Raw genomic sequence first — 26,137 nt, 5'->3', positions numbered from 1 at the left:
CATTATATTTGGGATTATGTAATGACAAAACATTTATGAGGGGAAAAAAAATATCAAAAGTTCACAAAAGCATGAAATCACTTTAATTCAGATGAACTGTGGTAATAATGCAAGGTGATAAATTAGAGTTTCTCTAATTGTCTGTAACAATTTCATATATTAAAACACCCAAGTTTCCTTGGTTTCCTTGGAGAAGTTCTATGCCCCTTCTTAGGATGCACTGGTTTGGAATGGATGGATTTGGGTGGACTGTCCCTGAGCAGGTTCAGGAATTTCAAACACATTTGGGAGGTTGAAATGAATGAGTTGCTGCTTGTGATTTGGCTTTTGTTCCTATCCAATATATTTAAGAAGCAGTTCCCTAATCCCAGGGAAAATGACCTTTCACTCTGTTGTGTAGTTAAATTTGCTATTCCAACACCTGAAAGGCAGTTTTATATTAAAATAAAGCAAGCAAAAACCCCAGATGTGTGGGTAATAGTGGTGGTGGGGAAATTGGAACAAATATATTAATGAGCAGTCAGCAACTAGAGTTGGAGCAGCCTGGTCTAGTGGAAGGTGTCCCTGCCCATGGCAGGGGGTGGAACAGGATGGGCTTTTAGTGCTTCCAACCCAAAGCACTCTGGAATTTATGATTATCTCTATTATTAGCAGCTTTAAAACATTAAGGAAAAAATAAGGTATGGCTGAACCTATTAATTAACCTATTAATTAATGGAATTGCTTCAGCAGGAAAGTTTTCTGTCCACCAATTCAATTTCATTTCTGTCTCCAGAGACCATTTTTTCAGGCAAACACCTTCCCCAGCCTGGGTTTGCTTCTCTCACTGGCAGGTTTGTGCTCAGCAAAGTGACACCCATGGTCACCTTCATCCAACACTGATATTCTTCTCAAGCTCTGGTTTTATTCTGTTTAAAATCTACCTGGAAGATTTTAATCAGGATAAAGGCAGGTTGGAGCACCCTGGGATAGTGGAAGGTGTCCCTGCCCATGGCAGGGGTGGACTGGGATGGGCTTTAAGGTCCTTCCAACCCAAACCTTCTGTGATTCCATGATGACATCCTGGACCCCAGAGGGTAAAGCTGGGTTACACAAGGTGAAAAATGATACTGATATTCTTCTTCAACACTGATATTCTTCTCAAGCTCTGGTTTTATTCTGTTTAAAATCTACCTGGAAGACTTTCAGGCCATAAATCAGGATAAAGGCAGATTGGAGCACCCTGGGATAGTGGAAGGTATCCCTGCCCATGGTAGGGGTGGACCAACCCAAACCTTCTGTGATTCCATGATGACATCCTGGACCCCAGAGGGTAAAGCTGGGTTACACCAGGTGAAAAATGCCCTGACCCGTTCCTTCTCCCCACCCCTCCCTCCATTCCCGGTGAGGAGCTGGCAGCCTCCTCCACCCCCAGAGTTCCTGCTCCCATCAGAGAAGGCCCTTCCCTGACCCCACCCCACCAAATTCCATATGTTTGGGGTGCTGTGAGCTCAGCCCTCCTCGCTCAGCCCTGCAACACTCCCAGCAGGAGATGGATGAGGCCCTGCCACAGGCAGCTGAGTCCTTGCATCACTCCCACTCCTCCCTGGGAAGGATCACTTGTGCATCTGAGCATTTTGTTTGGCCCCCACGACCTCATTATCACATCCAACTGATTAATCCTGCTCTACCAAGAGCAGGCTGCCAACATGCACAGATCCAGGGGAAAAAAAAAAGAAAAGTGTTTTTTTTGTTAAAACTCGTGGCTGAGAGAGCAATGGAGTGTGAGGGAACTCGTTGTTCTTCAAGTGAGATAAATACAGACAAAGAATGAAAGGAATTATGTAGGAACTAGGTGATAATTTATTTATAGATCTCTGCAGAAACACTGAAGTTAGCAAATATACCATCTGTTAAATAGTCATCTTATTCCTAAGTGCATATTAGCAATCTAAATGTGTGCCAAACACCTGATCTTAGCCTTCTTAGTTGATACTCTTTTTGACAAGCAACATTCTGCTTTATTAGGTTATGTCATGTTACGTTATAGAGCTGTGCTAGGGAACAGGAGCTGGAAGAACACAGTGCTTGTGCTCTCCTGGTGTAAATGAACACCCAGGGCAAGGAGAAGGGGTTTTGACAGCAGCCAGAATTTCAGAATAACAAGAACAAAGTAGAATATCTGCATTTGTATCCTCAGGTTTTTTTTTTTTTTCTTTTTGCTATATGTATACACTTATCACATTTCAAATTGCAATAAGTCATCGAAAATGCAGCCCCATAGGTTGGGCAATAGATGGAGAAATCTCTGTGGCAAAGACAAACATTATTTCTGAGGGTCCACCTCTTCTCTCTCTCATCCACCTGGACTGCAAAGCAAAAGTGGATTATTTTATAGCTCATTATTGAACCCATTTGAATGAGCTGTCACAATATTCCATGGGAGATGATTCCTGCCTGCAGGAAGAGTCCAATAAAGATGAAAACAGAAGCAACACTGACTCTCCTAATGAATTCTCTTCATCTATTTTGCCTTGGTTTGCCCTTTCAGGGGTTTGGTTTCAGAGGTTTTCAGAACCCCATTCTTTTGTTCTTCAATGATTCTTTATTACAGAAAAAGGCACTGAATAAATTCACTTTGTACAGTTATCTATCAAAATCAATCAAAGCAAAAGATCATTTCTGGTTTGGCCTGTGAAATTTTGGGGAGGTGAGGGTTTCTAAAGGATGCAGAGTGATGAAGATCTCGGAGTTAAGCAGTGCAATGAATTGTTTAAAGAAAATGTCTTTTCCTAAAGGCCTTTAAAAATTGGGTTAAATAAGGACATTGCATATTTGTCCCTGTCATGGGTGAGATGAAGAGATTAAATGATGATTTATGTGCCTCCACAGCTGCTTTTTTATACCTATGATTAATAAGCATAAAGGGATGGAAATCTCCTCTCCCTCACTGGAAAATCCAAGTTGCTTTGCACAGCAAAGCTACAAACAGGCCATGAAAGAGCCCCAACTCCTGCCTGTGGATTTTGATCCTCAAGGTTGAAAAGTGGAGATTGAAAAGGCACAGCCAACTTCTTCCCCACATGGATTCAGCTGAAAGGGAGTGGGTATAGATGGAATATTGGGAAAAAATCGTTCCCTGGCAGGGTGGGGAGGCCCTGGCAAAGGTGCCCAGAGAAATTGTGGCTGCCCCTGGATCCCTGGCAGTGCCCAAGGCCAGGCTGGAAGGGCCTTGGAGCAGCCTGGGGTGGTGGAAGGTGCCTCAGGGGTGGGGCTGGATGAGCTTCAAAGTCCCTCCCAACCCAGAGCATTCCATGATTCCATTGGACAATCAAAAATAGTCCTGCTCCCTGCAAAACAGCAGATCCCTAAGGGATCTCATCCTCCTGCTTCTTTTAATTATTCCAGTCAGGGCCACTCGTCACGGTTTTAATGGAGAGACACGGACAGGTGACACAGCACCTAAAATGAGAGTAAAACTGATAACATGACATATTGTGTCATTAAACTAAAAATTGCTACTAGCAGCTCATTACTTTCCAAAATCTATTCCCATTTCAGAGCGAGGTATTACACAGTTAATTCTCAATTGTCAGGAAAACCTTTCCCTCCTGCTGCACTGCGCTTCCTTTATTTTTTCTCCCTCCTTTCTCGGATGTCTCATAACAACTGAAATTTTGTTCTCAGGAAAAAAAAAAAAAAGCTGATTTCTCACAGTGAAAATGTTGGGAAGAATTCCTTAGAGTGCAAAGATTTTCCATACTGCCCCAGAGTTTTTTTGCGGGGTTAACTCTATTTTTAAGTAGAAATTGCAATTTGTTTTGTATTAGCAGCTGAAGGAAAGAGATAGGAAAGGGAACTGTGGCCATTTTTGTTATTAGTGCCTGAACCCTAAAAAAATCTGAATTTTTGCACCTTTCTAATATATTTTTTAAATTTAATATCATAAATATGGGAATTTGAGGATCTTTTCCCTCCTTGTCCCCGGGCACAAAGCCTCAGAGCAGGCACCCCAAGCAAATCTTGACAGGAATTCCAGGGACCACTTTTCCACACACATATTTGGTGCTGGCCTTTTTCTTCTCAGAAAACAATTTCCAGGAAAGAAAGAAAATGGGGTAAAATTTCTCAGATGGAATTTTCAAAATGAGTAAATAAATTCAAATGAGTAAATAAATTTCCAATTTTCAAAATGAGTAAATAAATTCCACAAATTCAGAGACTGAAGAAGCCAAACTCTTATTAACCATATTACACCCATCCACTATTTTCTCTTTTATTTAGAATCAGAGGATGGAATACAACTAAATAAATGATTTTTTTTTTTCTATTTTTCTTGGCCTTTCTTGTGTTTTATTCCCCCTTGGACTACCCATAATCCAAGGCAGAGCTGTAGCCAGCAGGCAATTAAAAGAACATCAGAGTTTAAAACCCTTTCCCTGCGTATTGACAGCCCCCATCTATTGTGCTATGACAGCACGAGGAGGTGCTACAGGTGCTTAATTCAATCCAGCCCCCTCTGAGCAGACAATGTCTTCATAGGAGACCAATATCCAGGAGATGAAGAGGAGGAAAAGAAAAATTAACTGTGGAAAGTTCAGCTAAGGGGGAGAAAATTGATATATTGACATAAATAGCTGAGGCTGTACAGGTAGTAATCGTTATTGCTCTGACCAACGAGGGCTGTTTCTCTCTATTGAACTCTGGCTCGGGTTGGTGTTCAGCTGATGAAAAATGGAACAATTGTTTGAAACAAGAATCTGCAGCAAGGTAAATAAAATGAGCTTAGGGCAGGCAGTTTACAGCTCTGTGGTATAAAGAGGTTTAAGGGGAAGCTGATATTTATTGTATTAAAGCATATTTTGAATGAGTTTCGAGCAATCGTTTCCCCAATGGCTCTAAGAACATGGGAAGGCTTCTCATTAGGATGAGAACTGGAACAAAAAGTAAATAATCTTTTTTTTTTTTTTTTAAGCACATCTATTGTGTCATGTTTTGTAATTGAATTAACAGGAACCAAGCTGATAATTCTTCAGCATCTCAGTGAAACATGAGGAAGCAGCAGATTGAAAAATAGACATTAAGAGCCATAAAAATCACCTGGGACATGGGGAGATGGGCATGGACAGGAGATTTCCCACTGGAAGTCCTCTCTTCCTCCCCTCTAAAACCAGTGCTAAAGCTCAAGGCAATTAAAACATATCCAAGCACTGCAGCCAGTTTGGGCCAGCCCAGAATCTTAAAGAAAACAACATATTTTTATCATCATTTAAACCTACACTCTGTGGGAGTCCTGCTGATCTTTAATTATCACTTGTATATATAGAACACAGCTGTTCTCTATTTCTATAGAAAAGGAAACACAACAAAATGCATTTTTTTTCAAACTCATGTAGATTAAGTCCTGCAAATCCAAAAAATGATGCTGGAAAAAGCAGTGGAATAATAGACTGGCTTTGCAAATAGAAATTGTAAACACAAATTCCCAAAGTTGCAGTAGAAATGCTGTAGGAATAAATATTTTGTGAATGCCAAAGGACTCAGTAATTGTTGGATTGGAGGATCTGGGAGGTCTTTTCCAACCTTAATGATCCTGTAATTCCGCTATATCAGCTTGGACAAGCTATCCTTGCATACAATTTCTCCATGAAATTAAATTCTGCTGTCCAATATGTGTCTGTTCCTGAGTTAATAAATTGGATAAATTGGGATGCAGTTGGGAATAACTCTGATGGACAATAACCAGGCCTTGTTTTCTCCTTCTCCCTCAAGACCTGGAAAACTTCGAGACGAGAGCGAGAAGCCCGGTGTCAGTGAGAGAGGGCCAAGGAGTGGTGCTGCTCTGTGGAACTCCCCCCCACCATGGAGGTACGATGGGCACGGCCCGAGCAGCCCCTGCTCTGCCTCAGGAGGAGCAGAGTTCCCTGGGGGAGTAGCACTGGAATTTGCTCCTGCAGCAATTACTGGGGTTAACGACAAATTTGGATTTTGTTCCTTCAAAAGATGCTGGGTTCATGCTTTTTCAGGGCCTTTTAAAATTATTTTATTATTATTTCTATTATTATTTTAGTATTTTAAATTTTCATTTTATTATTTTATTGATAGGTATTATTTCCTATTATTTTATTATTATTTTATTCTTATTATTGTATTATTTCATTATTATTCTAATTTATTTTTATTATATTAATTTTATTTATATTTATTCTTTTGTATTATTTTTATTTTTCATTTTTATTTTTATTATTTATTATTTTAAATTTTTATTTTATTATTTTGTTGATATTGATTATTTCCCATTTTTATTATTATTTTATTTATATTATTTTAGGTTTATTATTTCATTATTATTTTTTATTTTTATTATTATTATTTTATTTTCATTTTATTTTATTTTTCTTTTATCTTATTTAATTGTTTTTATTATTTTATTTATATTATTTTAGGTTTATTATTTCATTATTTTATTATTTTATTATTATTATTTTCTTTTCATTTTATTTTTACTTTATTTTTGCTTTATTTTTACTTTATTTAATTGTTTTTATTATTTTATTATTACATCAGGGAGTAATGATGCCTTAAGGAGCTGGAACAGAGGCTAGATGGAGTGAAGAGGAATAAAGTGGATATTTATTGAAGGGCCTTCAAAGGCCACACCCTGGCAGTACCCAAGTCACAGCTGTGGCTCTGCCCAGGTGTCTCCAAGATGGAAGCAAAATAGGGCTTGGTCACAAGATCTCACATTTTTCTAAGTTTTAGTCCATTTGCATACAGAAGCCAACTGTCCAATTAATAGCTTCAAATGATGAAGATTCACCCTCCTCTTTTCATGTTGTTTATGCTTTGGGCCTGAAGTTTGAAGAGATTGTCCCCAGCTAGAACAGGATTGTTTTATCTTCACCACCCTGTGAAAAGGTCCCAGTAACACTTAATATAAAGCTAAAAGCTGCACACCAAAACAGAACAGAAAAAACCCTAAAACCCAAGGTATAAATGTGACCTGTCATTCCTTGGGACACAGCAAGGACAGCATGAAGGATCTGCTGACATTCCTGGTTATCCCAGGGCCTTGGTCCTCATGGAATGGCAGAAAATCAGCCCTCAGCATTTCCTCCTACACCAAAACTACTCCAGGTCTGCCTGGAAAGGCTCCTTTCCCCTTAGTGCTTGCTGCCCAGTGCCCTCATTTGAATCCTGCATCAGACACGTTGGATTGGTCATGAAGGTTTGGGTTCTGCTCTTGAACCCCTGATTTTATCCCTTCCTGAGAACCAGAGAACAATCTAGACTGGAAGGGGCTTCTGGAGAGGTGAACTGCCTGTTTAAAGGAGGGCCAGATCAGGTTTCATAGGAATTGTCAGTGCTTCAGATGGGGAATGAAAAGGAATTTTCTGATTAATTACTTGGGGGTGCTCACCATAAGCCCCTGAGGATCTTCCTTTTGGGTGGGGTAAATCCAGGTGGAAATTTTACCCCAGTAAAGCAAGTATTCATTAGCAGAGGGGAAATATCAGTGACACAGTTACCAAATTGTCGTGTTCTGCCCTTAAAGAACGAGCAGCTCTTGGATGACTCACATTCTGCTTTTGGCAGCAGTGACCACACATCCACAGGAGCTGCAGTTTCCCATGCCCTGCTCCCAGCAACCCTCAATCCTTCTTAAAGAAGCAGAGTTATAAGCCAAACCCCCAGGAGAAGGTGAATAGTGATGTGGAAAGAGGAGGCAGTATTTCAGAGAGGGAGAAAACCCCATCCATCACCAGCAACCCCTCCAGTCCTAGGGAGAGGAAGTGTCAGCTCACTGGGTGTTTACAGCCAGATGAAAGGAGGATATAATCAAGGAGATGAAGTGAAACAAGGTCCTTAAGGGCACGAAAGGCTTCCAAGAGTTCCTCAAATGTATCAGTGGGACAGGCAGAAAGACAACACATCCATCCTGCAGCCACTGAACTATCTGTTTCCCTCCTGCTGCAGGGTAAAATTATGATTTGACAAATAGGAAGGAGGGGAAGAAAACATTCAGAACAAATAAATAGTTACCAGGTGAGCTCCCCCCAGATTAATTGAGGTGACAAAATGGTATCCACCAGCAAAGCCTTCCCCAGAGTGTTCCTGCAGCTGGGAGCTGCTGACCAACCTGGGAAATCCATTCCCTGCAATAACAAGGCCCCTGAGAACAGAGCCCGAGTCCTTTTGTCATCCCTGAACACTCAGTTCAGGATCCAAAATGATACACCATGGGGATGGAGTACATGGTGTGAGCCATGACAAGGCAGAGACTATTTCAAGATGCTTGCTAAGTCATTTTTGTTGAAAAAGGATTGTATATTTAGGGTTTTTTAATTGCAACCCTCGCTTCTACCTCCCAATACCTACAGGGGGAAGGATTACAAACTGTGCTCCCAGCCCACATTACAGGAGCTGTGTGCAGCACTTTAAATGTGTCAGGAATTAGAGAGATGTCAAGGAATTTGGAAGATAAGCCCTACCAGCAGGGAAAGAGTTGCCTTTCCTGTGATGTAATGACTTGAAGGAAGACAGGAACCCTCTGTACAGCAGTTGTTTGAAGCAGCTGCTATTAATATAGGAAATTTGAAATAGGAAGCACTGGGTAAAACCTCCTGCCAACCTCTAAAAGTCAGGATAACAATGGAAGAAGAGGAACAGAAATAATAGAATGGAAAACAAGGAGGGTTCATTAATTCAATTCCTCCCATATAACATCAAGAAGATGGAATGGGCTGCAGAAATGTTTCTACCACCCATGGTCTCTAGGGAAGTGTCTCACTTCTGTTTCTCACGTTGCCAAGTTTGTCTGGTCCTGCAGACTGGAGTTAAACCTCCTGCTCACAGGAAAACTCTGCAGAGCTCATCAGGACACTCAGCTGCTTATCAGACACCTAAAGTGTTGGTCCATGGTCAAAAATATTTAAAATATTTAAAGCTCAATTGGAATTTAACTTAATTTCCCAACAGAGGTGACAAGGAAAGATGTGCTGCTTCTTTTTTGTGTGCTGGTTTCTTAACTGAGAGCACTGCTAACCTATTTTTGTACAAGAGAAATGAGTGATTCCTTTAAATAGAGGACAGAAATCCATTAGTCAGCCATAAACCAAAAACAAACAAACAAACCCCACCAAGCAAACAAACAAATGTACAAAAAGACTGCTCCAGCAGCTTTCACATCAGCTTTAAAGCATCTCAGAGAACAAAAAGAGAATTCTATATTGCTGTGAACTAATATTAGGACTTTCAGGACTGATCAAACACAAGCATGAAAGAAAAAAATACCCACCCAAGTTTATACCTTAGATCAATTAGGACATTAAAAATTACAGTTAACAAACAAAAAAAAATCACAGCCTGTAATTAGTTTTTAAAGCAAGAGCAGGGCTGCCCCAGGTTACCTGACCCAGCCCAACCCCTTTATTCCCTCAGCCCACCCCTCCTCACTATTTTATGCCCTGGTGTCTCAGGTTATTTATGAGGCTCATTTCCACACCTTGCCAAGTTCAGCTCTGCCATCCCTCTGCTTGTTAGTGAGGCTCAGCAGGGCAGGGGGGACCAGCTGAGCTGGATTTCTTCCTCAACCTCATCCCAGCTCTGCTTTAAGTTCTTTAGGTCAGCCCTTTTCCCCTGTGTAATCAACATATAGTAATATTTCACTATATTGTAATATAGTAATATTTTACTGGTGGAGAAAAAAAGTGGTTTCTAGAGATTTCTGAGGTAGGGAAAGGCATGGAGGGATGAAGCTGGAAGAAGCTTTAATTTCTGCAGCTACACACGAGCTTGACCTGCCTGTGCTTCAGAAGCTGCTGCCTAAATGGTAATACTTGACACAAGACTGTGGGGTGGACTGTTGTTCATTTATTTCCTCAGAAGTGAAGCCTGATCTAAAGGCTGTTTCCTCCGAGCTGGCTCCCTGCAGAGCTTTAAGGAAGTTGCTAATCTTGTTAGGAGCAGCAGGATCACTCTGCATTTGCATTTATTGGTGTGGAAGAGCTGCCAGGGCTGGCAGGGGGACGGAGGCTCTGGGCTTTCCTGCGTGCTGACTTTGCTGTAGGGAGGATAAATGAACCCCAAAACGCTCCTAAGGATGCAGGAGCCCCCTGTGGACCTGCTTGGGGGGGATAAAATTTCCTAATTCTCAGCCTGCAGAAGGCTGGGGAAGGAGGAGAAACGTGGAACTGGGTGTGTGCAGAGGATGGGAGGAGATGAGATGAGAAAGGGCCTTTGATTTCTGCATTTTCTGTGAAACTCTGCACTTGGTAAAGTGCAGAATCTGACAGGGAGGGTTTGAGGTGTCTCTCCCTTTCTAGAACTCAGTCATGGGCTGGGAGTCCCTTTCTCTCTGCTCCTTATGAATCTTTAATCCAGCTCCAGAGAGGGAGAGGCCCCTCCCTGGGCCCAGCCTGCCCCAGCAGCTCTGATTTGGGTCTGCTTGGGCTGAGGGAAGCATGGAATGTCCAAACCCCCCAGATCTCAAATGCTCAAATGGAATGGGTTTGCTTGGGCTGAGGGAAGCATGGAATGTCCAAACCCCCAGATCTCAAATGGAATGGGTTTGCTTGGGCTGAGGGAAGCACTGGAATGTCCAAACCCCCCAGATCTGTACATCAGGAATGATTATCAGCTCTTTCCCAGCCAGGCTCTGCAGGAAAACTCTCAGGGCTGACAGAGGTGGGAGATGCTCTCCAGCCTGGCCAAGCTCGGGAATTGCCCACCTGGAAGGGAAGGAGGATTAACCGGATTTTGGGGTCTCTGGGGTGAGAAGGGGCACTGACACCACAAATTTAAAAAAAAAGAAACCCAAATAAACACACCCTAATCTTGCAGCACTATAAAATAACTCCTGCTCTGCCATAAAAGTGAGAGCAAAGGGCTTTTCCTCCTTTTTTTTTTTTTTTGGCCCATTCAGTGGATATGCTCATCTGATTTATTCCAAGTGACCCAAAATGAAAGATTTTGTAACACAGTTCTGGATTTTTTACTCTATTACCTGTTGCTGTAGTAACTTTCCAAGAAAAGATACTGAGTAAGGGAGTAGGTTGTTGGTATTATGCCTTAAAAGCATGAAAAAAAAAAAGAGTTCAATCTCCAAAGTTTGGCTCCTTCCTCTTGAGATTTCATCCAACTCCCACTGAAGTCAATTAAAATTAGGGTTTCTACAGAGTTTAGTGGAGCTGAATTAGGCTCTAGGCAAGGATGGCCTGCAGATGGGTGATGATGAACCTGCAGCTAGGAGAGGGGGAGTGTTTGTATCCCTCATACTGGGGGGAAAAAGGATTTAAATATGACTAAGAGGGCCCTGTGCTTGTTCCCAGTTAATGGGAAAATTCATCAATAGCCCCTGAAGCAATGGTGGGGAGCAGACAGGGAGAAACTTGAGAAAATGAAGTCAGCTGGAGCCCCCTGAGAACAGAAATCAGGACAGAAAAGGTCTGGTTCTCTTTTATTGATTAATTAATTCACAGATTGACCTCCTGAAGAATGTCTGTGTAGCACAAAGTTGGCATTAATAGAGTTTTATTTTATTCTATCTTGCACAGAGAATTCAGCTGCATCGCCTGCTCCCATGGCTGGCTTTGCTTCCATGCCATAAAATATTTTAAAGATCCTTCCTGAGAATCCTTTTGGAGCCTGGGCAGGTACAGGGATGCCCTTAGAGGGGGTCAGGGCTTTCTTCACTCTGTAATTGCCACCACCAGAATTTGGCAGAGAAATTCCAAACTGCTTTTCCCTATGAATGATTCTTAAAGTTATTTCCAGATTCTCTTGGATAAGCCATCCTGGCATGGAAATCTGGGCATCCAAATGTCAGGTCCAAGCACTCAGAGTGGTTTTATTGTCCAGAGGTGCCTTAGTGCAGGTCTGAGCAAGGAGAAAGGCAAGAATTCCAGCTGGCAGGAAAAGCACATTGGGGTACCAGCCCTCAGTGCTTTGGGAAATCTGGGGAGAAGGCAGATCCAAGGTATTTCTTCCACAGAAATGTGGACAACATGTAATTGAACACAGATTAAAGTATTTACCTGCAAATCTTCAGCATTTTCTGTAGAGTCCCCATCTTGCAGCTTAGAGACCTTGAAAAAAAAAATGAGTTGAAATCAGAATTTTGCACACTTTGGTCTGCTTGCCCAGACAGTCTGCAGTCAGCAAAACCTGTTCCTGAGCTAGGGAAACAGGCTGTGTGTCTCTGCAAGACAGATCACGTCACGGCTGCATCCTTATTTCTGATCCTTCCTGCAGGAAAACCCCCCCATCCCCAGATTTCCTTCAATAAACAGATGCATTAAGGCACCTCCAAGCCTAAGGGCAGGTAAATATGCAAAAGGGTGGCTTTGATCTTGTGGGTGAGCACGTGGGCCTGCACACACTGAGGATGAATTGCTGCATCTCCCAGGTTTACTGCAGAGCACGGCAAAGTTTCGCATTATCTGCAGGAAAAGGGAGCCCGTTGCAGGATTTAGCCAAGTATAGAAAGTGTCATTGATTGCTCCCTGGAGATGCATCATTTCTAATGAGAGTCCTAAAATGCTGGAAGCTGATAACATAAAACTCCACAAAACTACTGGAGTTTGCAGACTTATTACCATAGTGCTCCCAAGCTGGAGCTGAGGGGGGGAAAGCAACGTAAATAATCTTTTTGGAATGGGGTTGTTGATGGGGGAAATGTGTAAAAATGAAGCTGTTGGCAGAACACTGTTAGCTTATGAATTATGCATTTAATTAAGAGGAGCTAAACTGGTGGATTTGGAAAGTTCTGATTTACTGTGGCTTGTAAAAGAGAGGGTTTGAGTCCTGCTCCTGCTGTTGGGTGCAGAGCAGCTGCAGAGAGGGGCTGGAAGGACACCCTGGGTCACCCCACACTGGGGCACCGGCTCTGAACCTGCTCCTCAGTGCCCAAGGCTTGGCCCAGAAGTCTTTCCCAAAAAAACAGGGAGTGGTAAACTCACAAGGATATCTGCTTTTCCAGGGTGGGCTGGTCAAATAAATCGGTTTTAAGTTTCCTGGTCTTATAGATGTACATTATAAAGATTTGCATTGTGGAGCACCATGTGGGAAACGGGGGCAGAAAAGGGGCAGGAAGTGAGAATAGGGCAAGAAGTATGGAAGATTAGGGGATGTTCATTATCAAATGTGCCATAGGATCAAATTTAAAGTTTTGCACTTTTGTGCAGCTCAGCTCATCCCTCCATGAAAATCCAGTGTTCAAGCTCCTTGCTACCAGTTTAATTTTTCCATATTGAGAGTGAAGAAAGGAGCTGTAGCAGCAAGCAGCAATTTGCCCTCTGGATTTTCAGAGGGAAAGTGCCATAAACAGAAATTAATTACTAAAGCAGCTTTCCCACACCAGTGCAGCACCCACCACCATTCCTGCTTAGGAGCAGACTAGGCAGGACAATGAGAAGTAGTGGGGGACAGAAACTGCTGTGACCTCCTGAAGTGGCTTGAAATGAGCTGAAAACTCAAGCAATGCTTACCTGGCTATTGTAAAATTCAGGGTCACTGACGAAGGAAGGAATGATGAGGATGACTCCATCTTATCAGAAGGCTAATTAATTATGCTATATTATTATTATTTATATACTATCTATTATACTATTGTATTATTTCACTATATATAATATAGTATAATAAATATTATACTATATATAATATAGTATAATAGATATTATACTATATATTATATAGTATAATATATAGTAGTATAATATATAGTATGTGAAGATATATATTTATATACTATATATTATTTATTTATATTTTTATTATTAAATTATTGTTTATTATATATGTATATACTGTATACTATTATTTATTGTAGAAATAATAATAATAATATTTGTAGTAGTACTATTTATTATACTATATTATATTGAAGAATGCTATACTAAACTATACTAAAGAATATAGAAAGGATATTTACTGAATGCTAAAAAGGTAATAATGAAAACTCGTGACTCTTTCCAGAGTCCTGACACAGCTTGGCCCTGATTGGCCAAAGAGTGAAAACAACTCACAGCAGAATGCAATGGAACAATCACTGTGGGTAAACAATCCCCAAACACATTCCATACGAGCACAACACAGGAGAAGCAAATGAGATCAGAATTGTTTTCCTTTTCTCTGAGGCTTCCCTCGCTGCCTTTCAGCTTCCCAGGAGAAAAACCCTGGCTGAAGGGATCACGTTCAGGGAATGTGGATGCCACACCTGGCCTGTGCTAATTCGTGCCTCCCCAGTGGTTTCCCCTTGTTCCCCCTGCCAGCCCCACTGGGAGGGATGTGTGATGCATGTCTGGTGTTTTCCAGCCTTGTCCTACACGTGGATCTTCAACAATACCACCCTGCACCTTGGGGAAGACAGCCGGCGCTTTGTTTCCCAGGCAACAGGAAACCTGTACCTGGCCAAGGTGGAGCCCTGGGACGCTGGGAATTACACGTGTGCCGTGAGCAGTGCTGAGGCTCAGCGCCAGGTGTGGGGAGCCCCCACTGCCCTCAGCCTGAGGGGAGATGGTGAGTGCACAGAGGGGCTGGGCTGCTTCAAAACCCCAGCTGATCCTGCTCCAGACAGGGGGAGTTCATCCCCACAGAGGGAAAACTGCCCCAGTGAAGGTTCTGCAGCAGGGCATGGTCCCACAGTGACCATGCCTTTTTGGGATTACCTAAAACAGAGGCCAGACAGAATTAAGGCAATAAAAAGCTGTTCTATTTATTGAAACTGTTCTATTTATTGAAACTGATCTATTTATTGAAGGGCCTTCAGGTACATTTTGGGCACACAAAGCCCCCCAGGGGCTACACCCAAAAATGGATGATGGGTCAGGGTTTGCACACTTTTATAAGTTTGGTCCATTTGCATTTTGGGGGTGAATCTGCCAATTCCAGCTTCAGGTAATGAAGTCATTGACCCCAGGTTTGCTCCCCCAACTCCCTTTTGTTCCCATCTCTGGGCCCTGAGGCAGTGAGGTGTCCTTGATTGCCAGGCCTGCAGAGGAATTGTTGTGTCTGCCCCAAATGGGGAAGCAGCAGCTCTCACTGAGTGTGGAGTTTGGAGTTACACACTGAAGAATTACAGAAATACAAATTCTGTTATTACAAATAGATGGAAAGTAGAAAAGCTGAAATCCTAAGGCATCAGTGGTGTTTGAGCTGGCAAGGATGGAGATGAGGAGGTGAACACGCAAAGAAAGTTCTCAATGTCACTGAGCAACAAGAGAATGTCACATGGCACGTTAATATTATTTCCCACCTCGTGCCCGTGTTGAGGTTTAAATCCAACAAATCTTTCTAAATTTGTCATCCTAAGTTTAGCTCAAATATCAAATCCAGAGAGCTGCTTTGAGTTGCCAAGGTGAGAAACTCCCCTGCACACGTACCAATGCCTTCCTGGCAACATTTGTAATTAAATGTTCACGGGGAGAAATGCAGACCTGGAAATCTGTACACAAAGTTGGTTTTGGGAGTTTGCCCACCTAAGTTTCAATATATTCGTGCTGTTTGCAAAGCAGTGGCAACAATCAGTGACAAAAGTCTGTGCAGAGTTGGATTTGGAGGATAAACAAAACTCAGCAGTGCATTATGGAATAATAAATAAATAAATAAATAAAGCATGGAATAATGCTGTCACTGCGAGGCTCTGCTGTTCAATAACATCAGCAGATCACACAAAGCAAAGCTGCACTTCCTCAGCTCCAAAGTTAACAATTTGGCACAAACTCTGATTGCAGATGCTTAAGATCTTTTCTGATTCTTTTTTTCTTTTCTGCACGCTATTCCTTTTCTCAGACTCCTTCTATCAGTCCCTTTCTCCTCTCCCATTCTCTCTGCTGGCCTCTGGATTGACTCCAATGCTGGCAGCCTCTGAGGCAGCAGTGGAAGTCGCATGTGCAATATTATGCAGATGCCTGTTAAATATAAAACAAGAATTGGTTCGTTTCCTGTGTGGGATCTGGGCAAAGACACTGCAGGAAAATACCTGATTTATGTTCATCCCTACAGCTGGAATGAGTTTCACTGTGAGACACATAAAAGATATTGAAGAAGTTCAGCTAAAAGTTTAGTTTCCTAAATCCATCCCAAACCTGCTGCAAAATTAAATGCCCTAAATTAATACTGGATTATCTGATTTATCAGATGTTCAGCCAGATTTTCAAATACGGTAATTCCATCTAATTACATTGGCCTTCCTCAAGTCTGCAACTCACATTTGGGTGTTTGAAAGACATTTTAGGAGTTTTGCAAGTAGTTTGTTCATGGGATTTTCTAATTTTCTTGCACATAGGATCACCACTGTGTCCTGAGTGTGATTAGTGGCAAAACTGTTGCTCGATAAGAGGTGTGAACCCAAAATTATCTCCAAAACCTTGATGCACAGCAGACTTGGAATGTAAAGCTTGCATAAAGTCACACTCTTCAGCTCTAGATGCAGGGAATGGAGAGATTTCACAGAGCTTTCAGCAGAGGGCTGAACCCCACCCGGGAGGTCAAACCCGCTCCATGGCGGGTGGAACATGAGGCTCTGAGGAGATTGATGCCACCCTCCCTCTCACCCTGAGGCTGTGCTGCATGAGAAGGTCTGGGGCTCATCTGGACTGAGCTGTTTTGATGTTCCACAGGTGTGATGGGGGAGTATGAGCCAAAGATTGAGGTGCGCTTTCCAGAAACAACCCACGCCGCCAAGGGCTCCTCCGTCACGCTGGAATGCTTCGCCCTGGGAAAGTAAGAGCTTTGTTTTTATTCACTCTGGGGTTTGACACTGCTCCTGTCACGTTAGGATTCTTCTGGTCAGAATGGGATTTGTGAATCTTGTGGTTTTTTAACCTTGCTTTGATTGTGCCGTGTGTTCCCAAGGAAATGAGAGAGAGCACTGTGCTATAGCTGAGGCTCACGTGGGTGCAGGGGGAGGGAATGTGGGAAGAGGAGGGGAAACTGGAACAGAGATTTTCTTTCCTGAGTGTAGTTTTGACTCTGAGATGAGACCTGACTCCAGGAGACAGCGCTCAGTGTACCCTGATAGAGATCACAATAGGAATGGTTTTTGTGCTTGTGTGACATCATGGAATCACAGACTGCTCTGGGCTGGAAGGGACCTTAAAGCTCCTCCAATTCACCAAATTTCCACCCCCTGCCCTCAGCAAGAGCTTCTTCCACTGTCCCAGGTGCTCCCATCCCTGTCCAGCCTGGCCTTGGGCACTGCCAGGGATCCAGGGGCAGCCACAGCTGTGCCAGGGCCTCAGAACCCTCACAGCCAAGAATCCCTTCCCAATATCCCATATAAACCTGCCCTTCTTCAATTTAAACCCATTCCCTGTGTTCCATCCCTCCATCCCCTGTCAATTGTCTCTCTCCAGGTTTCCTGGGGCTCCTTCAGGCCCTGCAGGGCCACCCTGAGCTCACCCAAAGCTTCTCCTGTGCAGGTGAACAATCCCAGCTGTGCCAGCCTTTCCTCCCAGCAGAGCTGCTCCATCCCTGGCATCATCCTGGAGCCCCCTCTGGGCTCTCCCATTGCTAAAAATCAAACGTGGGGAATCAGATTATATTTGAAGAGTATTGGGCATGGATCTCCTGACCCTCCTGTCTCCAAAGCAATGCTGAGGAGCCCTGGGAAGACCCAGCAGCAGCCCTTCCTTCCAAAAATCCATTTTCCTGCATTTTTCTGTGTTTTCTTGCACTGCTGTGCCTGTTCCCAGCTGCACTGGTGGCTCAGGCAGCTGCTCTGCATTCAGGGAGCAGCTTGGGGACTGAATCACTGTAACCAGCCCACAAACCCCAGTCTTTCCACTGAGCATCGTTGGAAAAGCCCAAATAACCCTGAGATTGTTGACCTCTATTTAGTTTAAGTTCACTTTGACAATCCATTTTAAGGCTGTAAGCTTTTAAAGTGTTTAGAGCTTTCCCAGAGGTTAAAAGCCTGACTTGCAGACAGCACAAATTAATCAAATGTTCCTCTGGAAGCTAGGCTGGCAAGTAGAAAAATAAAGCAAATAAAAAGTTAATAAGATTGAAATGGCCTTGCCTTTCTGATGAGATTTCTATACAAACTAATACCAGAGATAATTTTTATTAAAGGTATATGCACTTTGTTTGGCCCAAAAGCGGTACCAGACTTTAGCACTCTTGGTAAAGCTGATTTTCTTTCCCAAATTCTGTCAAGCTACTTCTCTTTAAATACCTCCTTAATTGTGTGTTAGTCCGTGCAGGCTCTACATTTCAAGTTGTCATTTCTTATTTCCATCTGTTGCATGGAAAGCATTGAACAATGATGGAGAAAAAGCCAGGAAATGAGATGTACAAAGCACTGACATCTTAGTGAAGGGGTAAAGATGGGTCATGTTAATGTGATGAACAGATTTTACCATTTTAAGAACATCTTAAGGAGAAAAAAGGGGACTGAGAGGACATATGGATAATGAGATCCCTCAGGGAGACCCTTCTATGCAGTGCTTAGGAATGCCTGAGAGGGTTAATGCAGCTTTAATGTAGATTTTCCTCTACATGTGCAGCTGAAAGCAGTGCTGCCAGACCTCCCTGGAGTTATCCTGCCTAAGAACCAGGGATCCATGGCCAAAATCCACTTTCCACACACTCTGGTGTCACAGTGCTGATGTGCACCCCGTGTAGGAGGTGCTCCTTGGGAGCAGAGGCGCTCGGGTGCTGATCCTGGAGAATTTCTCACAATTTCTCCTCTTAAATTTTATTTTTAGGAGTTCACTGTCTCACATAGAACTGCACAGGTTTCAGTCTGCACTTTTTTTCTCTCCCTAAACAGAGCCTTAAACCACCTTTTCACCAACATGTCCATCAGTGCAAAAAGCTTTATTTCAGAGCTGGCACTTAGATGTGAATAAAGCAAGCAAAACAGATTGCAGGTGAAACACTCTTAACTTATTAGATAAGGCCAGATTTCCAGAGGCATGCAGGTGATTAGTGGCATTGTGAAAAGCTGGAAGTTTCCTGCCTCCAACTGCTTACAATTGCAGGCAGAACCATCTCAATGCAGCAGCACCTTCAGATTCCCAAATTCCACTAAAACCCCGGCCCCTGCTATTGTCTGTTTATGTTAAAATCAATTCAGCCCAGCATTTGTTGAGCTGCACCTCTGATCTGCCACGAGCACCGGTGGTTATTATCTCGCTCAGGTTTCAGAACTGCTTTCCCATTATCCATAATTTTCTATATTCACACTGTTAAGCCGCTGGCTCTGACAATGCTGCGGCTGCTGCTGCCTGGGCACTGTGAATAACAGAAATCTTTCATGCTGAAGGCAGATCATAGGCAACCTGCTGGGGTTTTGGGCTGCAAAAGTCTTAAATGAAAGTAGTTTTGTGGTATTTAGAGAAATAGCGTCTCGTTTTCTGTGCGGAACAGCAAATCACACCAATTGGGCCTGGCTCAAAAGGCACTTCCACAGTTCAGGTGCAGCTAGGAGAGGCCAGGCTCTTGGCTGAGTTTAAAACTTGCTTCAAGACATCTTAAAAATGCCTTTTTTTAACGTGGGGGAGCTCAAAGTCACCCAAATGTGCTCCTGAGGGGAACCCTGGGGTAGGTGCATTCCACATAGATCTGTTGCAAAGCTCTTTTTGCACTTCACATTAAAATATCACTAAGGATATTTACAAATCATCTACCAGCCCCAGAAATTCTTCTTGTTTTGAGGAAAAGAAGGGGTTGAATAAGAATTTCTCCCTGCAAAGAGGGTTTGGAGGGATGGATCCCAAATGGACAATGGATCTCAGGCCAGTCCTTGACTTTGAACCTTATTTTATAGAGCAGACACCACAAATAGAAGATTTGGAAAAGCAAATTAGTGATCACTCTGATGGGATTATAAAATAAAGTGCAGCTCTCTGACGAATCTAAACAGGCAAAAAACTGCACCTTATACTTAATCCTTTGAAAGAGGGAAAACTGAAATATGAAATAGTGGCTCCACTATTTCAAATCCTGCAGCTTGTGGCAGTTTAATAGAAGAGATGAGACTTTGTGTTCTGCACCAATATTCATTACAATGACAGTGTTTAATATTATGCCAGGATTAAAAGTCCTGGTTTGGATCAAGCTCTATTAATCATGCCATATATCCAAATTATTGTTCCCTGTCTTTCAGGGGATTGAGCACCATGGAAAGAATTATGTTCAGTTGAGTTACACTGTGCTGCTTTCTGTAGATTTCTCTCAAAATAACTTTTTTTTCCTGTTGCACAAATAAGAATAGTCCCTGGAACGAAAATAAGCAAAGTAGTTTCCATGTCTGGTGCACATATTTATTAAACTCTGTCCGGGTTTATATTTTTCTTCATTCCCTTCTCAAAGAAAAGGAAATAATCAGTTCACAATCCCTGCAGATGGGCTGTTGCCAGCTGAGGTTGTAAAAAGCATATGTGAATAACATAAAACAAGATTTCTTTCAACCCCAGAATATTCATTTTTCATGGGAAGTTCCCACCTATTCCTCTAAATGCATTCACAGAAGGGTTTTTTCTAGCAGCTCTTGGAATAAGTAGATAATCACATAGCTCCAAGGGGGTTCCAAATAACCATTTTTACTAAATTTACATAAAAATCCCAGGCTTCACCTCTGGTATATTCTCAAGTTGTTGATGTAGGAGGCTTTAAAAGGGTGAGTTATGGGAAATCCCAGATATGGGGATGACTTTGGGCACCACAAGTGACGTTTCCAGCCCCACTTTTCCATCCCTGACCAAAGCAAGGCCTGGATTTGTCCTTCCAGGGATGAGCAGATCCCCTCTCCCACAGCTCAGGTGGTGCCTCCAGGAGAGTGGCTTCAGAAAAGTGCTGTTTTCAGGTAATCCATCAGGAGGATCCCAAATTAAATGCTTTAATTATGGCGCTCCTCAGCTCCTAATTCTCCCCGGTGTCAGCAGTGATGCGCCTCTCAAAGCTCAGCTCGGGCTCATTTGTCTAACGAACCACGGCCTTCATTATCCCAAATGCAGATTGAATTTCCCTTTGAAGGGCCCCCAGATGCACAGGACAAAAGATGAGGCACGGTCCCAATGCATCATCTCTGCTGAAAAAGGTGAAACCTCCCTCATGGTGTGGGTTCTAATTCTGCAGACAAATTAATTTCGCGTTCGCTGTGACAAGAACTTGTCACCAACCACAAAATATTTTCCATCTCCTTTTCTTTCCCAGTTAGTAACTTATGGTTTTGTGATTCTGCTGCCTGTATGGTGGAATATAAATTAAATTAGTGCTCCTGGATGCTCTGAAGGTTTCAAATAAACTGCAGATTTATGTACTAAGACACTCTCATATTTATGCACTGTTTTCTTATTTACTCAGGAGAAAGCCAGACTTTGTGTATGAAGTGTAATAAATTTGGGAAGTGCACTCATTGTTTCTTCATGTACTCCAAAACTTTTTTAGGCCCAAGCAGTTAATATTTTTAATCTGGTTATTGGAAGGGACTGAAGGACAGAAGGACAACGAGGGGCAGGGCCACCCCACAGCTGCAAGGGCAGGAACTGCTCTGTGCAGGAATATGAACATGCAAAACAATCCCACAAAAATTCACAAGGCTGAATTAGGTTTTATACACAACTACCTATTTCTAAATGAATGTTTTACTCCTTAAAGCATCAATTTCTAAATAGATTCTTTGTCCCAAAACCCAATTTAATCAAACTGGATTTTTTAACCTTGAAAGGTTTCACATGGCCTGAGTAAGAGTTGCTGTTAAGAGATTTGGTTATAAAGGTGGAAACTAGCAGCAGAAAAAAAGTGAAACCAGCCAAAAAACCCTTATTTTCTGAAAAATACAGTGATTGAACATGCTGGGAATTTTGGAGCAATGAGGTAGCAATAAAGAAATGCAGATATTCTCTAGGAAGGTCCATCCCATGCATTGGCTGAGTTATGGATCCTGCCAGATCCTGCTCCTTTACCTGTAGCTCAGGTGGAGGTGCTGTCCTGACCCAGGAATTCCTTCTCCTGATAAAATCCAGGAGAACAAAGTGCAGTTAACTATTTATTGTCTTTAAACACAGCAAAACTGATGAGTTCTGAGGTTTCTCTGTCCTCCTGCTCAGCTGCCATCAGGAGTGAGCGTCAAACACCCTCATGTTTGGCCAAAAACGAGCTGAGCTTGCCTTGAGACATCCCCAAGGATGTGATTAAAAGTCTGTGGTGTGGAGAAGGAGATCAGGGAAGCATCTTCTGCTCAAACCTTGGCCAAGCTGACAGAAGGAGCCTTTTCCCACCTAGCACTGCCTCTGGCCTTGGTGTCAGCACAGAATTCCCTTGCTCACGAGCAACCAGAGCTGAAAGAAAACAAATGGCTGAGAGAATAGGAAATATGGAGATGAAGCTCTTTCAGGTGGTAGAATGCATCTAATTATTGGGGTTTTTTCTCCCATATGGCTGCTGCTTCCCTTTAATCTCTTTGTTATAAAAAAAAAAATAAAATTAAATCCAGAAGAGACGCCTTTAAAGCAGGCGGTTAAACGCTCCTGGCATTCTGCAGGCTGCTGCTGCACACTTGCTGCTCCCCCAGTGTTGAATATGCAGGAGGATTTGAAGAGCCAGCCTGCTCTCCTTGCTGTGGATCCATCCCAGCCAGGCTGGGAAGCTCCCCTGGCTGTTTTCCTGCCTGGAGCACAGCAGACACGAGCCAGGCTGGGTCTGCACTAGAGCTGTGCTCCTTTAAAACAGCCAAAACTACCTTGCTTTATAACAACTGAATAAATGACTGGATAAATGACTGAATAAATGACTGAAACTAACTTGCTGTAGAGGAATGCTGCAGGAGGAAAGAAGGCTCGAGGGAAGCCTCGTTGCTCTCTAAAAACACCTGGAGGGAGCTTGAGCCAGGTGGGGATGGGCTCCTCTGGCATGACAACAGCCTCCAGCTGCACCAGGAGCCGTTTGGGTTGGATTTTTAGAAAAATTGGTTCATGGAAAAAGCAGAGAAACGCTGAAGTTCTGGAGTCACCAGCCCTGGAAGGTTTCAAAGCACGAGTAGATGTAGGAACCTCCTGATTAGAGAGCGGGTGGAAGGTTGGACTTGACCTTGGAGGGCTGTGGTGTTGTCAGGTCCCCAGGATGAGATGAGAATTTGACTCCATGTTCTCAGAAGGCTGATTCATTATTATATTATATTATATTATATTATATTATATTATATTATATTATATTATATTATATTATATTATATTATATTATATTATATTATATTATATTATATTATATTATATTATATATTACATTACATTATATTACATTGCATTATATTATATTACATTATATTACATTGCATTTTATTATATTATATTATATTACATTACATTATATATTATATTACATTATATATTATATTATATTATATTACATTACATTATATTCTAAAACTATACAAAGCTATAGAGAAAGGATGCATCAGAAGGCTAAACAAGAATGAAAATGTGATAACAAAAGCTCGTGACTGACTCCTCAGAGTCCAACACAGCTGATGGTGATTGGTCATTAATTAAAAACAATTCACATGGAACCAATCAAAAATGCACCTGTTGCAACCTCCAGACCACATTCCAAGCAAACAGATAATTATTGTTTTCATTCCTTTTCTGAGGCTTCTCAACTTCTCAGGAGAAAAATCCTGGCGAAGGGATTTTTCAGAACATATCCTGGTGACAGGGGTCTTTTCCAGCCTGAATGATCCCGTGGTTCTGTGCCAAGGTTTCTGGAGGAGACAGCACCTTTTAACAGTTCCCTCAGGAAAAACGAACCCTTAGAAATTCCCTAGGAAGGAATGGTATGAAATATCTGAAATAGCTTTTGGTCTTGCTGGAAAGGACAGCCAATAAAGGGGGTGGTGACAGTGGCTGTTGTCCAGAAAGATCTGGAATTTTTTAGAATTGGACCAAAATGAGGAAAAGTGGAATAAAATCTCATTTTTGCTTTGCAGCCCTTTGACTGGTTAGCAATATCTGACATGTCCCAGTCACTCCTGTTTGTAGGAAATTGTTCAGAGAACTCACAATTCCCCCAGCTCTGGTTCTTCTTGCTCAGAGGAAGTTGTGAACATCACAGACACACAGAGTCAAAATGCAGAGATCAGGCCCAAACTTCCTGAATTATTAAGAAATTAATCCATTCTGTATTTGTGACTTGATTTCTTTGTTCAATAAACAGGGACTTGAACTTGAATAATTTAAGGTGCGAGCAGGAATTAAAAGGGAATAAAAGGAATTTATTATTATTAAAAAGGAATAAATCCTTTGTAAGTCAGCACTGCAGGCAGAGACCTTGGAGACTGGAAACAAGGACTTGTAACTTCCATGAAAGTTGTGTTTTCAGTTGCTGTGGATGTTACTTCCAGTGGAAAAGAAGTCAGCATTTAGCCTAAGCCCCTGTAAAAATCTCAAAATTGAATTTGTTAGAAAAAGCAACTTACTTCAGTTTGCAGAAACAGCAAACAACTGTGAAATCCATGACTATTAATATTTCAAAGTGTTTTGGTGACATAATAGATCATGAAAGTGAGGCTCCCATGGTTTGTGATATTACCAGAAATCCAAGATGTATTTATAGCTGCCTTCACACTTCACTGTTTTGTGTTGTATGGGTTACATTGAGCCAAATATAAATGAAAATGATAGAAAGCTTCAAAAACATGAAAAAAGAAATATTTCTTTTTTTGTCTCTATCTCTTTCCAGCCTCAATGTTTTGTTCTTTCCTCTCCTCACTCAATTCTCTGTCTGTTCTCTTCTACCTTGGCTCCTGTTTTTTATATTTAGATTTATTGGTATTTTTAGATCTTTTGAAACCTTGGCCAATATTTCCTATTTTGGGGTATGAAAATGCCTTTAGTGCTACAGGGAATTTGTTTGCTGGGAGAACCAGTCAATAATTCAGAACTTCTGTGGTGTTTACTTGGACTTGCAAAGTCATTGCTTCAGTGTCACAGGGCTTAAAAACAGGTTTGAGCCCCAAGTAAGAGTTACTAAGGGGAAAACACAAATTGGCCTAAGGAAAAATCATAGAACTGACTGAGGATTTCATCCCACTTTGGACCTGTGTTCCTAAATAAATTGGACATGCTATAAAATCTCAGTCTTATATGAACCACTGTATGTCACGCTTAGGAATTATTTCTTTTTAAAAAATATTGCTACTCTCAAGAAAGGATTTTACATTATTTTTCCTGTGTTGTAACCAATGCTGTCTCTTTTTCTCCAATAAATACAATTCTTTAGTCCTGTCCCAAGTATTAGCTGGAAGAGGTCTGATGGAAAATCCTTGCCAAAGAAAATCCAACACAGCAGGACTGGGGGAGTTCTTGAAATCCCCAACGTTGAGCAGGAAGATGAAGGCTCCTACGAGTGCACCGCAGCAAACACCCGAGGAATAAACATTGCAAGAGGTCAATTATTTGTCTATGGTAAGCAGATTAAGTGAATTTTGCTTTTTAATGAAGAGCAGGATGGAGCTCTGCTGTATTGTGCAGATGAGGTCTCCCAGCCCCTTCCTGGAGGTAGAAAGTGCACGTCAGGTTAAGCTGATTAAAAACTGATTGGGGGCTCTCAGTGACCTTCACTGAGTTACAGGCTCAGCAAATGGAGATATTTTACATCAAAGCTCAGATTGGAAGTGGGGGAAATTGGGAATGTTGATAAAAGGCAGAGAGGAATCCCTGTGCATGTGTGTGAGACAGGAAAGGCAAGCAGGGATCTGTTGTGAGGGGTCCCAGGATGAGGTGAGAGATGAGAATCTGACTCCATGTTCTCAGAAGGCTGATTTATTATGTTATGATATTATATTATATGAAAAGAAATTGTATACTCAAACTATACTAAAGAAAGAGAAAGGAGACATCAGAAAGCTAAACAAGAATGAATAATAAAAACCTGTGACTGACCAGAGTCTGACACAGCTGGGCTGGGATTGCTCATTAAATTAAAACAATTCACATGCTGGCTAAACAATTCTCCAAATCACATTCCAAAGCAGCAAAACAGGGAGAAGGTGAGGTTTCCCAGGACAAGAAATCCTGGCAAAGGGATTTGCAATAAAATACCACAGTGACAGGGATCAGTGTCCAGCAGAGATGCAGGGCAGGGAAGGATTTGCGCTGTGGCAGTGAAGGTGATTTCACCTCCTGCTGTCCCATAAACACACCAGGACAAAGCA

General features: G+C 42.1%; 1 protein-coding gene across 4 annotated transcripts in view; it reads left to right on the top strand.

Moving 5' to 3' along the window:
- Positions 1 to 26,137, top strand: part of LOC139595745 (contactin-6-like) — a 131,987-nt gene that overhangs the window by 63,643 nt on the left and 42,207 nt on the right. For 3 of the 4 annotated variants that reach the window (XM_071439318.1, XM_071439316.1, XM_071439315.1), the window contains 4 exons: positions 5,752 to 5,847; positions 14,296 to 14,499; positions 16,602 to 16,704; positions 25,204 to 25,388. In XM_071439318.1, coding sequence (XP_071295419.1) covers positions 5,752 to 5,847; positions 14,296 to 14,499; positions 16,602 to 16,704; positions 25,204 to 25,388 — 588 coding nt within the window. The remainder of the gene's footprint in view (positions 1 to 5,751; positions 5,848 to 14,295; positions 14,500 to 16,601; positions 16,705 to 25,203; positions 25,389 to 26,137) is intronic. The other variant, XM_071439317.1, reaches the window with a different exon arrangement.

Source organism: Agelaius tricolor, unplaced genomic scaffold (genome assembly GCF_023055355.1).
Source record: "Agelaius tricolor isolate 1412-34295 unplaced genomic scaffold, bAgeTri1.0.p SCAF_14, whole genome shotgun sequence".
Lineage (NCBI taxonomy): Eukaryota > Metazoa > Chordata > Aves > Passeriformes > Icteridae > Agelaius > Agelaius tricolor.
This window is presented reverse-complemented; position numbering and strand designations above follow the sequence as displayed.